Source organism: Oncorhynchus clarkii, chromosome 6 (assembly GCF_045791955.1).
Source record: "Oncorhynchus clarkii lewisi isolate Uvic-CL-2024 chromosome 6, UVic_Ocla_1.0, whole genome shotgun sequence".
NCBI lineage: Eukaryota > Metazoa > Chordata > Actinopteri > Salmoniformes > Salmonidae > Oncorhynchus > Oncorhynchus clarkii.
Window position 1 is genome coordinate 40,811,343 of NC_092152.1, and position 20,203 is coordinate 40,831,545.

General features: G+C 44.6%; 1 protein-coding gene across 3 annotated transcripts in view; it reads left to right on the forward strand.

Annotated features, from left to right (window-relative positions):
- The window catches only part of LOC139411167 (F-box and leucine-rich repeat protein 17), a 303,569-nt gene that overhangs the window by 200,674 nt on the left and 82,692 nt on the right, over positions 1-20,203 (forward strand). For all 3 annotated transcript variants that reach the window (XM_071157074.1, XM_071157075.1, XM_071157076.1), the window contains one exon: positions 9,002-9,078. In XM_071157074.1, the coding sequence (XP_071013175.1) occupies positions 9,002-9,078 (77 nt within the window). The remainder of the gene's footprint in view (positions 1-9,001; positions 9,079-20,203) is intronic.

Below are 20,203 nucleotides of genomic sequence, written 5' to 3' on the forward strand. Positions count from 1 at the left end.
ACGTGTAAGGCTACGGTATTGTACGCACCTAGAGCCATTCTCCTGGCCGCCTCCTTCATTCCCCTTCCATTGTGGCTCGCTGCTAAAGAGATGCGCTACACATGCCTTGTTGGCGGACTGTCTGCAGGCTTTGTGATAGTAAAGGGAGCGCAAGTCCTCAACTATTGTTGCTATTATTTCTCAGCCTGCCTTGTCCGGGTTCTCTGGTCGCACTGTGAAGGAGTAGATTATCTCCACTTTGGTACTAACGCACACACTCTCTCTCTCTTTCTTTCCTTCCTTCCTGCCGTCTCCTGTGCTAAGCCCTGCTGTAGAGTTGTGGCTGTGTCTGGGCCCAGTAAAAGTCCTGAGTAGACATGTTTCCATTAGGGGGTTAAGCCTGTGTGTTTGGAAGGCCCCCATGTTCCACTGATGTAGTTCCACAGACTGCGTTTTCCCGGGGACTCCTTTTTTATGACGGACGTCTACGAGTTATTACGTTAATAAGGATCGTATGTGGGACCGACTGCTACTACCACAAGGGCCCAGGCTTGTACTGTAAACGGATCTGTACAGCCACTGTTCATGTGCTGGTGGGAGAAAAAAAATACATGTAAATAGCGAATTTGAGGATGTTAAAGTACTGTAACGACCTTGTTGATCAACGGCCCGAAACAACGTCACCTACTAAACCGTTCCATTTTTTTTCTTCAGTGCGGGTAATTCACACGGGCCTCTTAGCTGAAGCCGTGAGTTTTGTATTAAACGGAGAGTGGTTTTCTTTTTCTCTAAGCAGGTATCGAAGTCCTATTCCCGAGCCGTGAACAGGCAGCAGTGTTACACCGCGGACAAAGCTTTGAGTAGCACACTCAGCTCCTCAGAGAGTGAAGGTTCTGCGCAGATAAAAACACTTTACTAGCTGGAAATTGACGGCAGTCCAAGTCAGAGTGTTCTATTGCTCTCTTTGTGATTTCAAACGCTGGCCAAGGCTGACAAAAGTGCATGCTCGGAGTTGCTCTGCATCAATTTTTAAAAAATGTCTCTGAGAGCCCAATTATACACTTTAAATGACCGGAGACATTAGCAGATGTTTTTATTACGACAAATTACATGTTTCTTTGCTGACACTGACAAAAAGATCAACAAACAAAAAAACGCCATTGTCCTTTTATAATAGGTCTACGAGAAAGGGACACACACATAGAATATGATGTCCTTTTTCAACTGGAGGAGGAAATGATTGTCCAAAAACTAACTTTCAAGTTTTAGCGACCCAACAATGATAGAGCGTGAATATGCGCGGTGTGCACTCACCGGTGATCTGGCCGATTCTCTCTGCCTGCTGCCATTAAGATAAGCTATTTGTCCGTTCAAATAACTTGAGAATTTTTATAACTTGAAAGACAAATTAGTCTTTAAAATGTATGCTAATTAGGCTATATAATTTTGGCAATTTAATTCAATTTACTTAGGGAAACTTTAGCTTCCCCTAGCCCTATGCATGCGTCACCTATGAGCCTATACCCATCTACTATCCCCCATAGTAGACAAGTTGACCTATTCTATTGGTCTGCTTGCCGAGAAAGGAATAGCCCAAATTGACTCTGGGACAGTAGTGGGATAATAAATCCCAAATCCATACAACCTAGGCTACATAAAAAAATGACTTTAAAAAGAAACGAGTCTGATGCAACAGATCAGAACATTATTAGCTCAGCAATGCGCACAAGGCAGTAGGCTACATGCGAATGTGCATTTGTCTACCGGACAATGAAAGAAAGTTGAATACCAATAGAACATAAGAGAAATGTGCTACTGGTTTCAATGGCATATGAAAGTCTATGAAATAATTCTGGTCGGATTTTGCCTAGGCTACTTTAAAGCAAGGTAAAACATGCCTCATAATATGTATTAAAAGGCTCAGGTTCCTTACAATCAAGGAGCTCCTGAGTGGCACAGTGGTCTAAGGCACTGCATCTCAGTGCTAGAGGCGTCTACAGACCCTGATTCGATTCCAGGCTGTATGACAACCGGCCGTGATTGGGAGTCCCATAGGGTGGGCCCGGCGTCGTCCGTGTTAGGGTTTGGCCGGGGTAAGCAGTCATTGTAAATAAGAATTTGTTCTTAACTGACTTACTTGCCTAGTTAAATACAAATAAATGCAAATTCAAACTACATTTTGTTACATTACAGACTTATTCTAAATGGATTAAATAAAACAATTTCCTAATTAATCTGCACACAATACCCCATAATGAGAAAGCGAAAACAGGTTTTTTGAAAATGTATAAAACATTTACATAAGTATTCAGACCCTTTGCTATGAGACTCGGGTGCATCCTGTTTCCATTGATCATCCTTGAGATGTTTCTACAACTTGATTGGAGTCCACCTGTGGTAAATTCAATTGATTGGACATGATTTGGAAAGGTACATACCTGTCTATATAAGGTCCCACAGTTGACAGTGCTTGTCAGAGCAAAAACCAAGCCATGAGGTCGAAGGAATTGTCGGTAGAGCTCCAAGACAGCGTTGAAGGTCCCCAAGAACGCAGTGGCCCCCATCATTCTTAAACGGAAGAAGTTTGGAACCACCAAGAGTCTTCCTAGAGCTGTCCGCCTGGCCAAACAGCAGTCGGGATAGAAGGGCCTTGATCAGGGAGGTTACCAAAACCTGATGGTCACTCTGACAGAGCTCCAGAGTTCCTCTGTGGAAATGGGAGAACCTTCCAGAAGGAAAACCATCTCTGCAGCACTCCACCAATCAGGTCTTTATGGTAGAGTGGCCAGACGGAAACCACTCCTCAGTAAAATGCACATGACAGCCCACTCTGAGTTTTCCAAAAGGCACCTAAAGACTCTCAGACCATGAGAAACAAGAATCTCTGGTCTGATGAAACCAAGATTGAACTCTTTGGCCTGAATGCCAATCGCTGCCAAAGGTGCTTCTACAAAGTACTGAGTAAAGGGATTGAATACTTTAAAAAAAATACATTTAAAAAAAAAAACTCAACCTGTTTTTGCTTTGTCATTATAGTTTGTGTGTAGATTGATGAAGTGGGAAATTATTTCATAATAAGGCTGTAACGTAACAAAATGTGGAAAAAGTCGAGGGGTCTGAATACTTTCCGAATGCACCGTATATGTTTTCAAAATGCATACTGCGTCCAGCTGATTGCAAAATGTTGTGTGATTCGCTGCTGAAGCATGCCTTCCACTGCCTGTGACTTGCTTTACCAGTTGAGAAATTTAAAATAGTATCTCTTTTTAATCGTGGCCCAAAAACTATTTTTTAACACACGATTGCATTTACAATTGTTGCACATTGATTGTGCTTATTAAAGTGTTGTCTGACAGATTTTCCGCTCAACATCTGTTTGTTGTGATAAAATACATAACGAGTATACACACGCAGTAATTCCACAAAATATTGAAAATTACCCATAGACCAATTGTAATTAACACGATGGGAGACAGAGAGCTGGTCTCAAGCACAGGGCGCAACAGGTGTTTATTTGTAAAGGACCACAGGAGGAGGTAGGTAGCTGGGTCCAGGGGCAGGCAGAAGGTCATACACAGGGGGTCCAAAAAGGCAACAGTACAGGCAGGGAAAATTCTAGAAACGTCGTCCGAGAGATCAGGCAATAGGTTGATAACAGGAAATCCGATATGCTAAAGTACAGGCAGAGAATAGGCAAAAGGCGTGGTTAGTGAGGCAGGCAAAAACTATCGTACACGGGAGGATTTAAATTACTGGAAAAACTGAGCTCTGAATTGAAGTGTGTCACAAAACAAACAAGACCTCTCAATGATGGGGTGCAAAGAACTGAACTAAATAGTGTGTGATAATTACATACAGGTGTGTGAACAGGGATCTGGAGAATGAGCAGCATTCAGGGGATCTACGTGTTTGAGAGTGAGTTGGAAGTAGACGTTACCCCAATAAGCATGACCAGTCCATTGTATTTACATCAACTGGTATTTCCACCAATGAATAGGCTAAAATTCATTATTTCGCAATGGGACTTTTTTTGTTTTGTTTCCTGGACAATTTTATTTATCTTTTTTTTTTAAACAAATTTAACGACCAAAGGCCGGCTATTATCGGCTAATGGAAACCCCTTGTGTGTGTTTCTGAGTGTGTGTGCTGTGCTGATTTACCTCTGTGTGTGAGGAGACGGTTGTATTATTGTTTACCTATGTAAATGTGACAGTGACAGGGAGTCAAAACACTCTGAGCCCCAGGGAGACGCCACCAGGCACATCTCACGCTCTCTCTCTCGCACTCTCTCTTGCATTCTCTCTCTCGCGCTCTCTCTTGCATTCTCTCTCTCTCGCACTCTCTCTCATTGTGTCACACTCTTCTCGCTCACACACTCTCTCACTCTGTGTGTCTCACTTCTCTTGCTCTCTCCACCTCTCACGTTCTCTCTTCACTTCCTTTCTCTCTCTCCTCTCTTGTACAGTCGCGTCATACACAGAGCTGTTCTGTTTTCTTGTCTGAATTCTGTATTTTGTGAAGTGTTTTATTGTCTTGCCTACAGTTAATTTATGTGTTTTCCAATTCTCATTCTCTTTGCTCATCTCCTCTTGTCACTTCTTCATCACTTCTTTCTCCCTCGTTCTCTCTTCATTTTATACCTCTCTCTCTCTCCCTCTTTATTCTATGCCACTCACACTAATCACTCAGCTGTAGAGTCGTTTTGTTGTCATGGCAACTCCTTTGTTGTCATAGTAACTCCCCTTGTTGGCTGTTGAGGGTTGAGCCAGTAGCGGGTAGCGACAGGTAGTCGAACACAGAGTTCTGGACACTAATTGGCCCGTCATATTCCTTGATACAAATGTAGGAACGCCTATGAAGCATTTATCGCTTTACCTTACTGGACAAATAAAGATCAATGCTCAAACAAGCACAGAAGAAAACAACATGAATACAAGAGTCAACCACTTATGGGTTCAGAAACATATATTCCTACACACGGTCCAGTCCTAAGTGAAGCCATAGTAATGTCTGTACATCTCCCATCATCATTCTTACCCCACCAGCAGCAGCAGCATTGCTCCTGGCACTAGGACTACCGGTACATTTATATATTGTAGCATAGATATATTTAGCGTACTAAGCCCCTCATCCATGTGAGTGTGTGTTACTTTCTCGGTGTTCTAGTGGGCACACTCCGCTCAGGGCCTTTTGTCATGGTAGCTCGACATGATTGAAAGAGAGTGGATCACTAATTCATGTCAGCTGAGCGCGGGACAGGAGCATGGGGGAACCCAAGGGTAGGCAGGTGCTTGTTGCTTCTCAATCAGGGGGGATTCTTTAATGTGACACGCACTGTGCCGTCTTCCTCCTTAGATTCTCTCCTCGCTTCTACTCTTCATCGCCTCTCCTCCCAGCAGGGTCTCATGAAAGACCTCTCTGGCTCACTGTCTCACTTTTTTTTTTGCCTCTATCAATCTCTCGTGCTATCGCTCGCTCCCTCCCTCAATTTTTGTCTCTCTCTCTCTCTGTGTCTCTCTCTCTGCATTTCTCTCCCTCTGCCTCTCTGTCTGCCCCCCCCCCCCCCTATTTCTCCGATGTTGGCTCTAATTGGGTTTGCCCTGACCCCAGAGATCAGGGCACACAGTAACAAGCTCTCGGAGGAAACATCACTCTCCTCCCTCATCCCTCCATCCGTTACCCCTCTATTGCTGCTCAATGTGCTCATTTGTCAGCCTGGATGGTCACTAATGCTGCAGCACTAATATACTCCACGGAGAATAATGATCCATGGGACTTAATGGTTCTTCCGTCTCAGCTCCCCAGTTTGACTGGTGGGTCAGTTTGACCAGTTGGCTCTACTTCTCACGTTTGATGAGATCTGAGTGGGTCATTGCCGTTTTCTCTACCGTGACCACCACAGATAGAGTGCGGCGTGTCAGGTTCCCCGTTTTTGTCCAGAACGGCGCCACGTTTCGCAGAATAACCGAATTAGTGGAGCTGTGTGCATTTGAACTCGTACAAGACCAACATTTACAGTTTAGAATGAGCCGGTAACGGGTTTAGAGTGGCCTATTTAGAATGACCGCTTGTCTATTAGAGGGCATGGTTCACGGTCTGGACTGCGTATCAGGTCACCTCAGCTGTGGGGGAGTGGGGTTTGCAGGGATATGGAAACAGCATTAGTTGTGTGGAGAGCAAGGTACTGTCGCCTGATGGTCTAACAATGGTCCTCAATGATCTTTTCATGGGCGCCACTGAAACGCATCAAACTGCAGTAAATTTACAGGAATCTTTTTCCTCCATTTGGATAATCGTCTTCAGTGGAAATGGAAAGAGAGGTGGATGCGAGGGAGAGGAGACGGGAGGGAGAGGCACAATGCAATATAAAAGGTCCTCTATCTATGTGGATTCAGACCAGTGAACTCAAGCTAATGGGGTGGGGTCCATGTTGGGAGGCAGATTCACTCGATACAGCCGGAATAGTCCATGTACCCATTCTTGTTGCTACTGTCACATATGCTTTTCTTATTGGCTTTTATCTTTGAGTCTTCCGTTTGCAAATGTGTCACACCACAAGGTGTAATACATGAGAATACTTATCCATGTTGTGTTTCATATGCGAGAGCATATTTATCATATCACATAAAAACTGGAGAATCACACATGCGGATGGAAAAAGATGAGCCCGGTAAATGCGATTTGTCTCAATTCAACTGGAAATGTGTTGTATTGACTCTCCAGTGAAATTGTGTAACCCAAATAGCGCCCTATTCCCTACAGTATACTTCATGGGCACTGGTCAAAAGTGGTACACTATCGGGAATAGGGTGCCATTTGGGACCGAAGCCATGGAACAATGGAATAGTTTTCTGCTTGTGGAGGGAGTGTGTGACATGAGGTGTTTGTGATGATGGGGATTGAAGGTTCTATCCTGTGACAGTGTTCTACTCCTTCCTGTTGTCACAGGGTACCATTGTTCGACATGTCATCGCATTGTCACAAAAATCATTGACTTGGAAAACATGAGTATTATTCAGATTAGGTCATAAAGCTTTACACAATTACATCAGATCTTTTCACATCAGATATTCTTCAAAATACCCATATCTGATGTGAAAAGATCTGATGTAATTGGTCAAAAGATCAGAATTGGACTGCCTGTGTAAACACAGCCTACATCCCAATTCAAACGGAAAGCATTTGGAAATAGAATGCGTTTGACTGAATAACAGAGAAAAGACGGGCCGCGAGCGTCAACCGTGTCTACAGCATCATACTGTAGCTTATGAAATTAGAAAGCAAGTCTATTTTTCTGGCGTCTACGTGGAGCAATACTGGTAAAGTAAGTAGATGAAATGTGAGGGTCGTTTGTAGGAAAGGAATTAGTTGAGTTGTTCAAATGGTATTGGTCACATACACATATTTAGCAGATGTTATTGCGGGTGTAGCGAAATGCTTGTGTTCCTAGCTCCAACAGTGCAGTAGTATCTAACAGTTCACAACAATACACACAAATCTAAAGTAGAAGAATAGAGTTAAGAAATATATAAATATTAGGACGAGCTATTTGGTCAATAACAAAAGTTTATCTCAATACTTTGTTATATACCCTTTGTTGGCAATGACAGAGGTCAAACGTTTTCTGTAACTTCACAAGGTTTTCACACACTGTTGCCGGTATTTTGGCCCATTCCTCCATGCAGATCTCCTCTAGAGCAGTGATGTTTTGGGGCTGTTGCTGGGCAACACGAACTTTCAACTCCCTCCAAAGATATTAGAGTATTTTAGAGTATTAGAGTATTTTTTGCCCCACTGTACGTACCTGTGTTTCGATCTTCCCTATGCTACGTAGACTAAAGATGTAGTTTAAAATGTATTGGGTTGTAAGCTAAGGTTTGTCAGTCAAATAAGTTACATGATTTGAAACAATTCGCAGTCTTCCTGTGGTTATTTCGATCGTAGGCATATAGCCTAGGCAGGTTACGTCCGGAAAACTCAAGGACTCCGATTTCAAAAGAGAATAATGTTCATGTAGACGAGAGAGACTTGTAGAAGAGAGACTCGCAATTATATGCTACAAACGTCCTCCTGAGCTAGCAAAGCAAGGTGAGTCGAAGGTGAGTCAAAAGGAACCCACAACAATAACTCCCAGGGCCTGCGTAGCAACTGTTTATTGTGGATTTTCATGACAGTTATGCTGGCATACGCTACGCAGTGTATGTGAATTGACGCTGGCTACTCTAACATGCACCTTTCATGCCATTGGCGGGCCGTGATTTCGGCTTAAAAGACTCTACTCAGAGATGCTTTTATGAATACAGGCCCAGAACTTGAAAGGCCCAGCGTTCAGCTGTAGGAGACAGTGGGGCGTCATACTATCCCACTCTAACCTCATGGGAAAGCCCCCGTGTGCATTTGACGAAATGAAATATGCAGCATAATCCGGACCAAAAAAACTTCTGAGGGATTTGCTGAAGGTTAATGGGTCAAACGCATTGATCAAACCAGTGTTGCTAACTCTCGGCTCATTAGGACCATTTACAGGAAATCATCTGAAACAGCTTCTCTGATCTTCCTCCGGCCTCCCCTGGAGTGTGCGCACACACACACACACGCGCGTGCGCTCACGCTCGAAGGGGGGGGTCTCTAGGGTGCCAGGGTAGAGAGACTGGGCCGAATGCAGATATTCCACCACTGAGCTCCTTTGAAGTGTAAAAACACACACACACACACACACCCTCCCCGTCCGCTGCGTTATCGTAGGCCCTGGTCTGTGGGCTCTAATGAGAGCAGATCATGGTTAATTATTGATCAGTGTAAGTGTTAGGAGAACCACACAGTGAATATATGAACAGATATGTCCCTGGAGCTGTCATGGTTAACCTATAGTGGGGAACACTGCCTGCCGTGAGTGCGTGCGTGCGTACGTGAGTGCGTAGAAGTCGTAAGCGTAGAACCAGACCCTGTGTGTTTTGAAAACTCTTCGGGTGATCCGGCGCTTTCCCCTCATCCCCCCTGTTTTTCTGTCTCTTCCTCCCAGGTGTGTGGAGATCATCGCCAAGGAGGGGAGGAGCCTCAAAGAACTCTACCTGGTCTCCTGCAAGATCACAGACCACGGTAAAAAATGGCATTCTATATGCTATATTTCTACAACTAACTTTATGAACAGTCTGACGGGGCCTTTGGGTGAGAGTTACTGTACTGTGTGTGTGTGGTGTGTGTGTGTGCGCGCTCCAGGGCTTTCATTGAGTAACTTCCGTCTAAGCTGACCTCAGAAAGTTGACTGTGTGTCTCTTCCTCTGGGATCTGTCCTCTCTCACCCCTTTCACCTCTACTGGCATCATCTGAACACCTCATCTATAATCCACACATACTGGATCTGATCTCAAATCAGTCTGAACTTCTCTCTCTCCTCTGGAAGAATTGTAATACTCCAACTATTACCGGTACAGTAATAGTTTATAAAACATGTTTGCATGTCCAGACCTTGGTCGTGTGGACGTTCCCACTGCAAACTCACATGACTTATATGTTGGTGTGTTTCCCACCCCAGAGTAAGATCCTATGGTGTCTAAGCCTGGTCTGTGTTGGTTAGGGGAACACTTGTGTTCATGTCTCGAATCGTTCAGGGGTTCCACTGCCATGTGTTTCCCCTCTAGCCGACCCATAGTGAGTGTAATCACTGGACCACTCCCCTTCAGAGTCTCTGTGAACCGTGGACCGACCACTTGATAAATGACCACAATAGTACATTAGTGCGCTCTCTCTCTCTCTCTCTCTCTCTCTCTCTCTCTCTCTCTCTCTCTCTCTCTCTCTCTGTCTCTGTCTCTGTCTCTGTCTCTCTCTCTCTCTTTCTCTCTCTGTCTCTCTGTCGCTCTGTGTGTGCAACACTCACTACCAGGTTCCAAACGGCCTCTGGAAGCAACGTCAGCACATTAACTTGTTTGTTGGGAGCTTCATGAAATGGGTTTCCTTGGCCGAGCAGCTGCACACAAGCCTAAGATCAACATGCAAAATGGCGAGCGTCGGCTGGAGCGGTGTAAAGCTCGCCACCATTGGACTCTGGAGCAGTGGAAACGCCTTCTCTGGAGTGACGAATCACGATTCACCATCTGGCAGTCCGACAGACCAATATGAGTTTGGCGGATGCCAGGAGAACGCTACTTGCCCGTATGCATAGTGTCAACTGTAAGGTTTTATGGGGGAGGAATAATGGTCTGGGGCTATGTTTCATGGTTCAGCCCGGGCCCCTTAGTTCTCGTGAAGGGGAATCTTAACACTACAGCGTACAATGACATTCTAACTTTGGCAACAGTTTGGGGAAGGCCCTTTACTGTTTCAGCATGACAATGCCCCCGTGCACACAGTAAAGTCCATACAGAAATGGTTTCGGTGTGGAAGAACTTGACAGGCCTGCACAGAGCCCTGACCTCAACCCCATCGAACACATTTGAGATGAATTGGAACAGCGACTGCGAGCCGGGCCGAATCGCCCAACATCAGTGCCCCGACATCACTAATGCTCTTGTGGCTGAATGGAAGCAAGTTCCCGCAGCAATGCTCCAACATCTAGTGGAAAGCCTTCCCAGAAGAGTGGAGGCTGTTAAAGCAGCAAAGGGGGGGCCAACTCCATATTAATGCCCATGATTTCGGAATGAGATGTTCCCGCGGGCAGTTGTCCACATACTTTTGGTCGTGTATGTTTGTGTGCGTGGCCGAATAGAGACGCCCTCTCTCCTCTCTCCGAGATCTAATAGAATAATGGTTTGCTTTCCTGCTCCAGCCTTTGATAAATGCAATCAAAGCACTGAGCTTTCCATCTGCCATTCTGGGCCAGTCTGTTCCGCCCATCTCCTACTCAAATGACTCTATATTAATGGCTTCTTGAACAACATTTGAGATGTCCACAAGCCCCTTGTGATTAAGTGTTCCGTTTTCCCCCGTCATTCACTTCCTGCGTGTTTGCTTTTTATTCGAGAGAATGGGGGAGGTGGCGAGGGAGGGGGGGTAGAGAGAGAAAAAGAGAAGGAAGGAAAGATCTTTTGGTAATGGACATGTCATTACACTTTAAACTTCTAATGATGTTGTTCAGAACAACTCATTTCGCTTGTGATGTATCAGGTTGTAACAGCAGAGATGTAGGGGAGAAAGAAAAGGGACCAATTTTGTGGCACTAACCTGGCAGGATATACTAAAGTAATTTACTCTCATACTGAAAGCCCCTATTAGGCCTGATAACCAAAACCTCCTGGCCTCGCTTAGTCCAACACACACACGCACACACACACACACACTCACACACACACACACACACACACACACACACACACACACAAAATGCATGCTTCTAACTGTAAATCCCTGCCTTCCTTATGTTCATTGCATTGGTAAATGTCAAAAAAATACCAAAGTTTAAGAAATATGTTAATATGCAGTTCACACACACACACACACTACAAACACTACACACACACTCCTAACTGAAACCTCATGTCGTGGTTAAGCCCTCTTTCATGTCGTTTGGTCAGTAATTGTGTTGAGAACAGGCTAAAGCACTGCCGGGCCTGCCTGGATTTACAGCAATGACACACACTTCCCCTCTCTAACTACTCTGCTGTGAGTGACGCACTCTCTCTTTCTCTCTCTTTCTCTCTCTCTCTCTCTCTTTCTCTCTCTCTCTCTCTCTGTCTCTCTCTCTGTCTCTCTGTCTCTGTCTCTGTCTGTCTCTCTCTCACACACACACAATGTGCTGGGCTGTGATGAAGCTGTTACTCAAGGGTTTATGAGAGTGATGTGTACCTGAGTGAGCCAGTCTTAGAGACTGCTGTGGAGGGAGCAGCGTTAGAGACTGCTGTGGAGGGAGCAGCGTTAGAGACTGCTGTGGAGGGAGAAGCGTTAGAGACTGCTGTGGAGGGAGCAGCGTTAGAGACTGCTGTGGAGGGAGCAGCATTAGAGACTGCTGTGGAGGGAGCAGCGTTAGAGACTGCTGTGGAGGGAGAAGCGTTAGAGACTGCTGTGGAGGGAGAAGCGTTAGAGACTGCTGTGGAGGGAGCAGCGTTAGAGACTGCTGTGGAGGGAGCAGCGTTAGAGACTCCTGTGGAGGGAGCAGCGTTAGAGACTGCTGTGGAGGGAGCAGAGTTAGAGACTGCTGTGAAGGGAGCAGCGTTAGAGACTGCTGTGGAGGGAGCAGCGTTAGAGACTGCTGTGGAGGGAGCAGCGTTAGAGACTGCTGTGGAGGGAGCAGCGTTAGAGACTGCTGTGGAGGGAGAAGCGTTAGAGACTGCTGTGGAGGGAGCAGCGTTAGAGACTGCTGTGGAGGGATCAGCGTTAGAGACTGCTGTGGAGGGAGCAGCGTTAGAGACTGCTGTGGAGGGAGAAGCGTTAGAGACTGCTGTGGAGGGAGCAGCGTTAGAGACTGCTGTGGAGGGAGCAGCGTTAGAGACTGCTGTGGAGGGAGCAGCGTTAGAGACTGCTGTGGAGGGAGCAGCGTTAGAGACTGCCGTGGAGGGAGCAGCGTTAGAGACTGCCGTGGAGGGAGCAGCGTTAGAGACTGCCGTGGAGGGAGCAGCGTTAGAGACTGCCGTGGAGGGAGCAGCGTTAGAGACTGCCGTGGAGGGAGCAGCGTTAGAGACTGCCGTGGAGGGAGCAGCGTTAGAGACTGCTGTGGAGGGAGCAGCATTACACCACCCAATCCGGACACACACAAATTGATTTTGATTTTGTCAACCGGGACAGGTCAAAAAGTTTTAAACATTTATGGCAATTTAGCTAGCTAGCTTGCAGTTGCTAGCTAATTTGTCCATGGATATGCATTTTGGGTTGTTATTTTACCTGAAATGCACAAGGTACTCTACTCTGACAATTAATTCACACATAAAACAGTCAACCAAATCGTTTCTAGTCATCTCTCCTCCTTCCAGGCTTTTTCTTCTTTGGACTTTATATGGCGATTGGCAACGAACTTTCATAATAAGGTATATTACCACAACCGACCTCAGTTCATCTTTCAATCACCCACGTGGGTATAACCAATGAGGAGATGGCACTTGGGTATATGCTTCCAAAAACCAATGAGGAGATGGGAGAGGCAGGACTTGTATCACGTTCTGCGTCACAAATAGAGGTGACGCAGAACAAATAGAGGTGACGCCGAACAAATAGAAGTGACGCAGAACAAATTTAACCTGTTGCGACGACCAAACCCGGATCCGGGATTCTATTTATAGACCTAAGCTCATTACCATAACGCAACGTTAACTATTCATGAAAATCGCAAATGAAATGAAATAAATATGCTATCTTTCAAGCTTAGCCTTTTGTTAACAACACTGTCATCTCAGATTTTCAAAATATGCTTTTCAACCATAGGAAAATAATCATTTGTGTAACAGTAGCTAGCTAGCGTAGCATTTAGCGTTAGCATTAGCTTTAGCATTTAGCAGGCAACTATCACAAAAACAAGTAAAGCCTTCAAATAAAATAACTTACCTTTGAAGAACTTCTGATGTTTTCAATGAGGAGACTCTCAGTTAGATAGCAGATGCTCAATTTTTCCAAAAAGATTATTTGTGTATTAGAAATAGCTCCGTTTTGTACATCACATTTGGCTACCAAAAAAAAAAAAAAAAAAAAAACGAAAATTGAGCCCTCAAAACGCGAACTTTTTTCCAAATTAACTCCATAATATCGACTGAAACATGGCAAACGTGGTTTAGAATCAATCCTCAAGGTGTTTTTCCACATATCTCTTCGATGATATATCCTTCGTGGAAGCCTGGTTTCTCCTTGCTCTCAAATGGAAAAATAATTGCACCTGGCTTTGCGCTCCAATTTCGACGCAGGGACACCAGGCGGACACTTGGAAAATGTAGTCTCTTATGGTCAATCTTCCAATGATATGCCTACAAATACGTCACAATGCTGCAAACACCTTGGGGAAACTACAGAAAGTGTAGGCTCATTCCTTGCGCAATCACAGCCATATAAGGAGACAATGGAAAACAGAGCTTCAGATATTCTGCTCATTTCCTGGTTGACGTATCATCTTGGTTTCGCCTGTAGAATGAGTTCTGGGGCACTTACAGACAATATCTTTGCAGATTCTGAAACTTCAGAGTGTTTTCTTTCCAAAACGGTCAATAATATGCATAGTCGAGCATCTTTTCGTGACAAAATATTGCGCTTAAAACGGGAACGTTTTTTATCCAAAAATGAAATAGCGCCCCTAGAGATCCAAGAGGTTAAGTGACGCAGAACAAATAGAAGTGACGTAGATCAAATAGAGGTGACGCAGAACAAATAGAGGTGACGCAGAACAAATAAAGGTGACGCAGAACAAATAGAGGTGACGCAGAACAAATAGAAGTGACGCAGAACTTCTACCACACGCAGACGCCCGTTGAAACGCGCAAGCAGTGTGGGTGCAATGACTGAATAACATGTATATGTACATTTATTTTGCGACACTCGAGCACGCGACGAGACCGTTGTGGTCAGCATGTTAGAGACTGTTGTGGAGGGAGCAGCATTAGAGACCGTGGCAACAGGACAGAAGACATGTCACGATGCAAACGCCTAAACACACCTCCACACTCTCTGTTTATTTCTGTTTTTCTTTCTCTCTCTGTTTCTCTGTAGATGCCGGCAGACATTTGCTTCAGTCCCAGCTCAGCTTTGCTGTTAACAGTCTTCTCTCTCTTTCTCTCCTTCTCTCTCTTTCCTCTCTTTTCTCTCTCTCCCCACACACACACACACACACACACACACACACACACACACACACACACACACACACACAGGACTATCCACCAGTAAAGACCATTTCAGGTGACTGCATCCTTTCACAACATAGCTCTCAGTGGTATTTGGGAAAACTAGCAGCCACACAACCATTACCCAGAACCCTCTCCTCTCTCAAGATATTGGAAAGTGCCCACTTGTATGTTTCCTCACGGTCACTGTCAACGTTTGTTGACAATTTTGTCGTCTTGGTTTGGAAAGAAAAACAGGCCTAGATGTTGTTTTTGTGGGAGCTGTTTTTGGAATGTTTGTGACCATCATGGACATACAACATGTCTGTTTTAAAAGTGACCTTTTGTTCATTGCCATTTTGAGCACTTAAATCTAAGAGTATGAGGAAAGCACTTTAAAAGCTTATTTCCTAAGAAGATGAGAGGTATTTGGAGTGCAGCTAGATGTGTGTCCTTATATCTCGACCTGGTGTTGAACTAGCCTTGTTCATTGAGTGCTTGGTGCATGTTTTGAACTCACCTTGTTCATAAGTGCTGGGCACAGGACATGTTTTGTGTTGAACTACCCTTGTACCCGAGTGCTGGGTACATCTGCGTCCTCCTGAACAGATGTTGAGAGCCAGGGACATGATGTGGATGGGTCTCTCTTTATCAGCCAATATTAATCTCTCTGAGTGGCCCTCTGCACTTAAGACCTAAAGCTCAATACCTGACCACGATCATGTCACATCAATATCCAGCTCAACTCTGCCGTCAGCCGTCTCATTCAAAAGCCCATATGATTTTGTGCACTTGCGTGTGCATATAAGGTGCGTGTGTGTGATGTTTCTCCATTGCTCTGCCGAAACATGACGCTGATTAGGAAGCTTGTAAGACCTCTTTCTCTCTCCCTGCCAATCCCATGTATCGATCCCGTCTCCTCTGTCTGTCTCTATAATGGAAGTGGACAGGGGAGTGTTTGCCCGATAGTCACTTGGTTCCAGTGTCCGTTTATGTGGTTGTGTTGCTGCCAGTCGAAAGGATATTCAGAGGAATCTGTTGGTGTGTTTTCCCTCTCTGTTACAGGGCTTTACCGTGTGTTACACAGTCAGTCCATCGTTAAGAGTGGGCCCAGACCCAAGGTTAATAACTGCTGCGGGTAGTCGAGCGTTGGGCCAGGAACCGAAAGGTCGCTGGTTCGAATCCTCGAGCCGACTAGCTGAAATAGCTGAGCGAGGCACTTAACCCTAGTTGCTCCTCTAAGCCACTCTGGATAAGAGCGCCTGCTAAATGACTAAAGTGTACAAATGTAAATGTCGCCCTAGCAAGAGAAGTCTGTACCCCTTACTGTGTTTTTCTGTCTTTCACCTGAAATACTCTTTAGCCTCGTGGCCTACCACCTGCTCTGGAATGATGCAAGCTTGTAAAAACCTCTCTCATACTGCCAATCCTGTGTATCGATTACTTCTCCTCTGTCTGTCTGACTGCTTTCTCCAAGTAAGAAAACCTTGAGACCTTTATTGACTTATGGTAGTCCATCCATTCCTCTATTTTCCTGTCCTCCACCTTCCTCGTCTCTCCCTGGCCTGTCGTGTGTACAGCGCATTCGGAAAGCACTCAGACCCCTTCACTTTTTCCACATTTTGTCACGTTACAGCCTTATTCTAAAATGAATTACATCGTTTTTTCCCCCCCTCATCAATCTACACACAATACCCCTTGATGACAAAGCAAAAACAGGTTTTTAGAAAATGTTGCTCAATAAAAATTTTAAGAAACGGAAATATCACATTTACATAAGTATTCAGACCCTTTCCTCAGTACTTTGTTGAAGAACCTTTTGCTGCGATTATAGCCTCGAGTTGTCTTGGGTACAAGGTTGGCACACCTGTATTTGGGGAGTTTCTCCCATTCTTCTCTGCAGATCCTCTCAAGCTTTTCCAGGTTGGATGGGGAGCGTTGCTGCACAGCTATTTTCAGGTCTCTCCAGAGATGGAGCAGATTTTCATGAAGGATCTATCAGTGCTTTGCTCTGTTCATCTTTGCTTCGATCCTGACTAGTCTCCCAGTCCCTGGGAAAAACATCTCTACAGCATGATGCTGCCACCACCATGCTTCACCATAGGTATGGTGTCAGGTTTCGTACAGATGTGAAGCTTGGCATTCAGGCCAAATAGTTCAATCTTGGTTTCATCAGACCAGAGAATCTTGTTTCTCATGGTTTGAGAGTCTTTAGGTGACTTTTTGCAAGTGGGCTGTCATGTGCCTTTTACTGAGAAGTGGCTTCCGACTGGCCACTCTACCATAAAGACCTGATTGGTGTAGTGCTGGTTGTCCTTCTGGAAGGTTCTCACATCTCAACAGAGAAACTCTGGAGCCCTGTCAGAGTGACCATCTGGTTCATGTTCACCTCCCTTACCAAGGCTCTTCTCCCTCGATGGCTCAGTTTGGTTGGGCGACCAACTCCAGGAAGAGTCTTGGTGGTTCGAAACTTCTTCCATTTAAGAATGCTGCAGACATTTGTTGGTACCCTTCCCCAGATCTGTGCCTCAACACAATCCTGTCTCGGAGCTTCCACCTCATGGCTTGGTTTTTGCTCTGACATGCAGAGTCAACTGTGGGACCTTATATAGACAGGTGTGCCTTTCCAAATCATGTCCAATCAATTACATTTTCAACAGGTGGACTCCAATCAAGTTGTTGAAAAATCTCAAGGACGATCAATGGAAACAGGATGCACCTGAGCTCAATTTCGAGTCTCACAGCAAAGGGTCTGAATACTTATGTAAATAAGGTATTTCAGTTTTTTATTTCTAATACATTTGCAAAAATTTCTGAACCTGTTTTCACTTTGTCATGATGGGCTATTCTGTGTAGATTGCTGAGGATTTTATGTATTTAATACATTTTAGAATGAGGCTGTAACGTAACAAAATGTGGGAAAAGTCAACGGGTCTGAATACTTTCAGAAGGCACTGTATCTGGGAGTGTGAGAAGAGGAGTGAAAGCTCTGTGTGGTTCTGGCTTTATCTTGTTGCGGTTGTGTGGACGGATGCATGTTATCTGTCCTGTTTAGAGAGTCCTGATAAGGACTGCCCTCTGCGGTGCCTGAATAAAGAGGAGGCCCTTCTCTGTGAGTGTGTTCATCTGTATGCATACCCTGAACGGAGGACGCCACCTATGATCTCCCTTGCTTTCCCATTCCCTTTTTCTCCCTCCGGTACTCTTTCATTCTCTCATACCCCCCCCCCCCCAGCACTCCCTTTCCTTCCTCTGTTTTCCTCTCTTCGTCCCTCTCTCCATCCCCCTCTCCGTTCTCTCTTTCATCTGAAAGGTAAACTGTTAGCGTGCTAGACGTTGATATATGGCGTTTCTCTGTCACTTCCCTCTGGTAGGCTCACAGGAATAGAGTGGTCTGCTGCTCTCCAGGTGACGCGAGTGAGCTGGTCGGTTTGTTTCCCTGCACTCAGCCCGGGGGGTGTAATATAAACCCATACACTCTCCATTGATACCTTTTTACTTCCTAAAGACGGTGAAATATATGATGCAGGGTTGTGGAGTAACGGATTACAGCTGCGCGATTGAGAGGATCTTGTCTGGCTGCGTCATCACTTGGTACGGCAAATACAAGGCACCCGACCCCAAGGCACTACAGAGGGTGGTGAGTACGGCCCAGTACATCACTGGGGCCAGGAGTGCTGCCATTCAGGACCTCTATACCAGGCGGTGTCGGAGGAAGGACCAAAAAATTGTCAAAGACTCTATCCACCCAAGCCATAGACTGTTCTCTCTGCTACTGCACGGCAAGCGGTCCTGGAGTGCCGAGTCAGGCACTAACAGAACCTTGAACAACTTCTACCCTCTAAACAAGACAGCTAAATAGCCAATCAAATGGCTACCCGGACTACCCACACACTCACACATACTTAGACTGACACCTCAACTCAAATACACACACACACACACACACACACACACAAATGTTTCTCACTCATCACATACGCTACTGCTACTGTCTTATCTATCCTGTTGCCCAGTCACTTTACACCTACCTAATCAAATGGCTACCCAGACTATTTGCGTTGTACCCCTCTCTTTTATACTGCTGCTACTTTCTGGTTATTATCTATGCACAGTCACTTTAACTATACCTCGACTAGCTTGTGCCCCCGCACATTGACTCTGTACCCCTGTATATAGCCTCACTGCTGTTATTTTACTGCTGCTCTTTAACTATTTGTAATTTGTTATTTTTTACTTATCTATTTTTGACTTAACACTTGTTTTTCTGAACTGCATTGTTGGTTAAGGTCTCGTAAGTAAGCATTTCACTGTAAGGTCCACTACACCTGTTGTATTCGGCGCATGTGACAAATATAATTTGATTTGATTATATAGTACATGCACTATGTATATTTTTAAAGATCTATCTTTCACTCTGCGTTGTAAGTAAGAATTTCACTGTTTGTCTACTCCTGTTGTTTACTAAGCATGTGACAAATAACATTTCATTTTATTTGATGTTATGGATTGCAAAAAACGAAATAGAATCCATTAAGTTACCAGCAAAAGCATTGTAATCAGATTACAAATACTTTTGAAAAACTAGATAATTACTTCTCAGATTACTTTTAAATTCAGAAAGGATGTTTGCGAAACAAATCTTTGACACCTTCTGTTTTTATCAATGACATTCAAATCAACATTAAAAAATGTGCAAATGTAAATGTGTTTGATGCATCTCTGGGAAAAAAGCAGGTATAGGCTTTTGTAGTATTCAGTCCAAGCAATGTCTTCCAATGGTGGGACTGCTGTCGTCATCGAAAGATTATCCAACTTGAATAAACGCTTGGAGGTAAGGATGACAGCAGTGGTGTAGCCTAGGGGTGATAGGGATATCACTTACTATTAATAGCTAAGTGCATTGGTGTGAATCACACTGCTGCTCTCTCATTTAGATAATTGCGCTTTACGGATTGTGGTTGGCTGTTCACAAATGTACACTAACGTTCAAAAGTTTGGGGTCACTTCGAAATGTCCTTGTATTTGAACTTTTTTGTTTTTGTCCATTAAAATAACATCAAATTGATCAGAAATATAGTGTACACATTGTTAATGTTGAAAATTACGATTGTAGCTGGGCAGAGGCAGCAACCATCACTCCTGTGTTCCAATGGCACCAAGTGTATAATTTCAAAAGGCTAATTGATCATTAGAAAACCCTTTTGCATTTATGTTAGCACAACTGAAAACTGTTGATTAAAGAATCAATAAAACTGTCCTTCTTTAGACTTGTTGAGTATCTGGAGCATCAGCATTTGTGGGTTCGATTACAGGCTCAAAATGGCCTGAAACAAATACTTTTCTTCTGAAACTCGTCAGTCTATTCTTGCTCTGAGAAATGAAGGCTATTCCATGCAAAAATATCCCAGAAATGTTCCATATGCACAAAAAACGTATTTCTCTCAAATTCTTGTCACAAATTTGTTTACATCCCTGTTAGTGAGCATTTC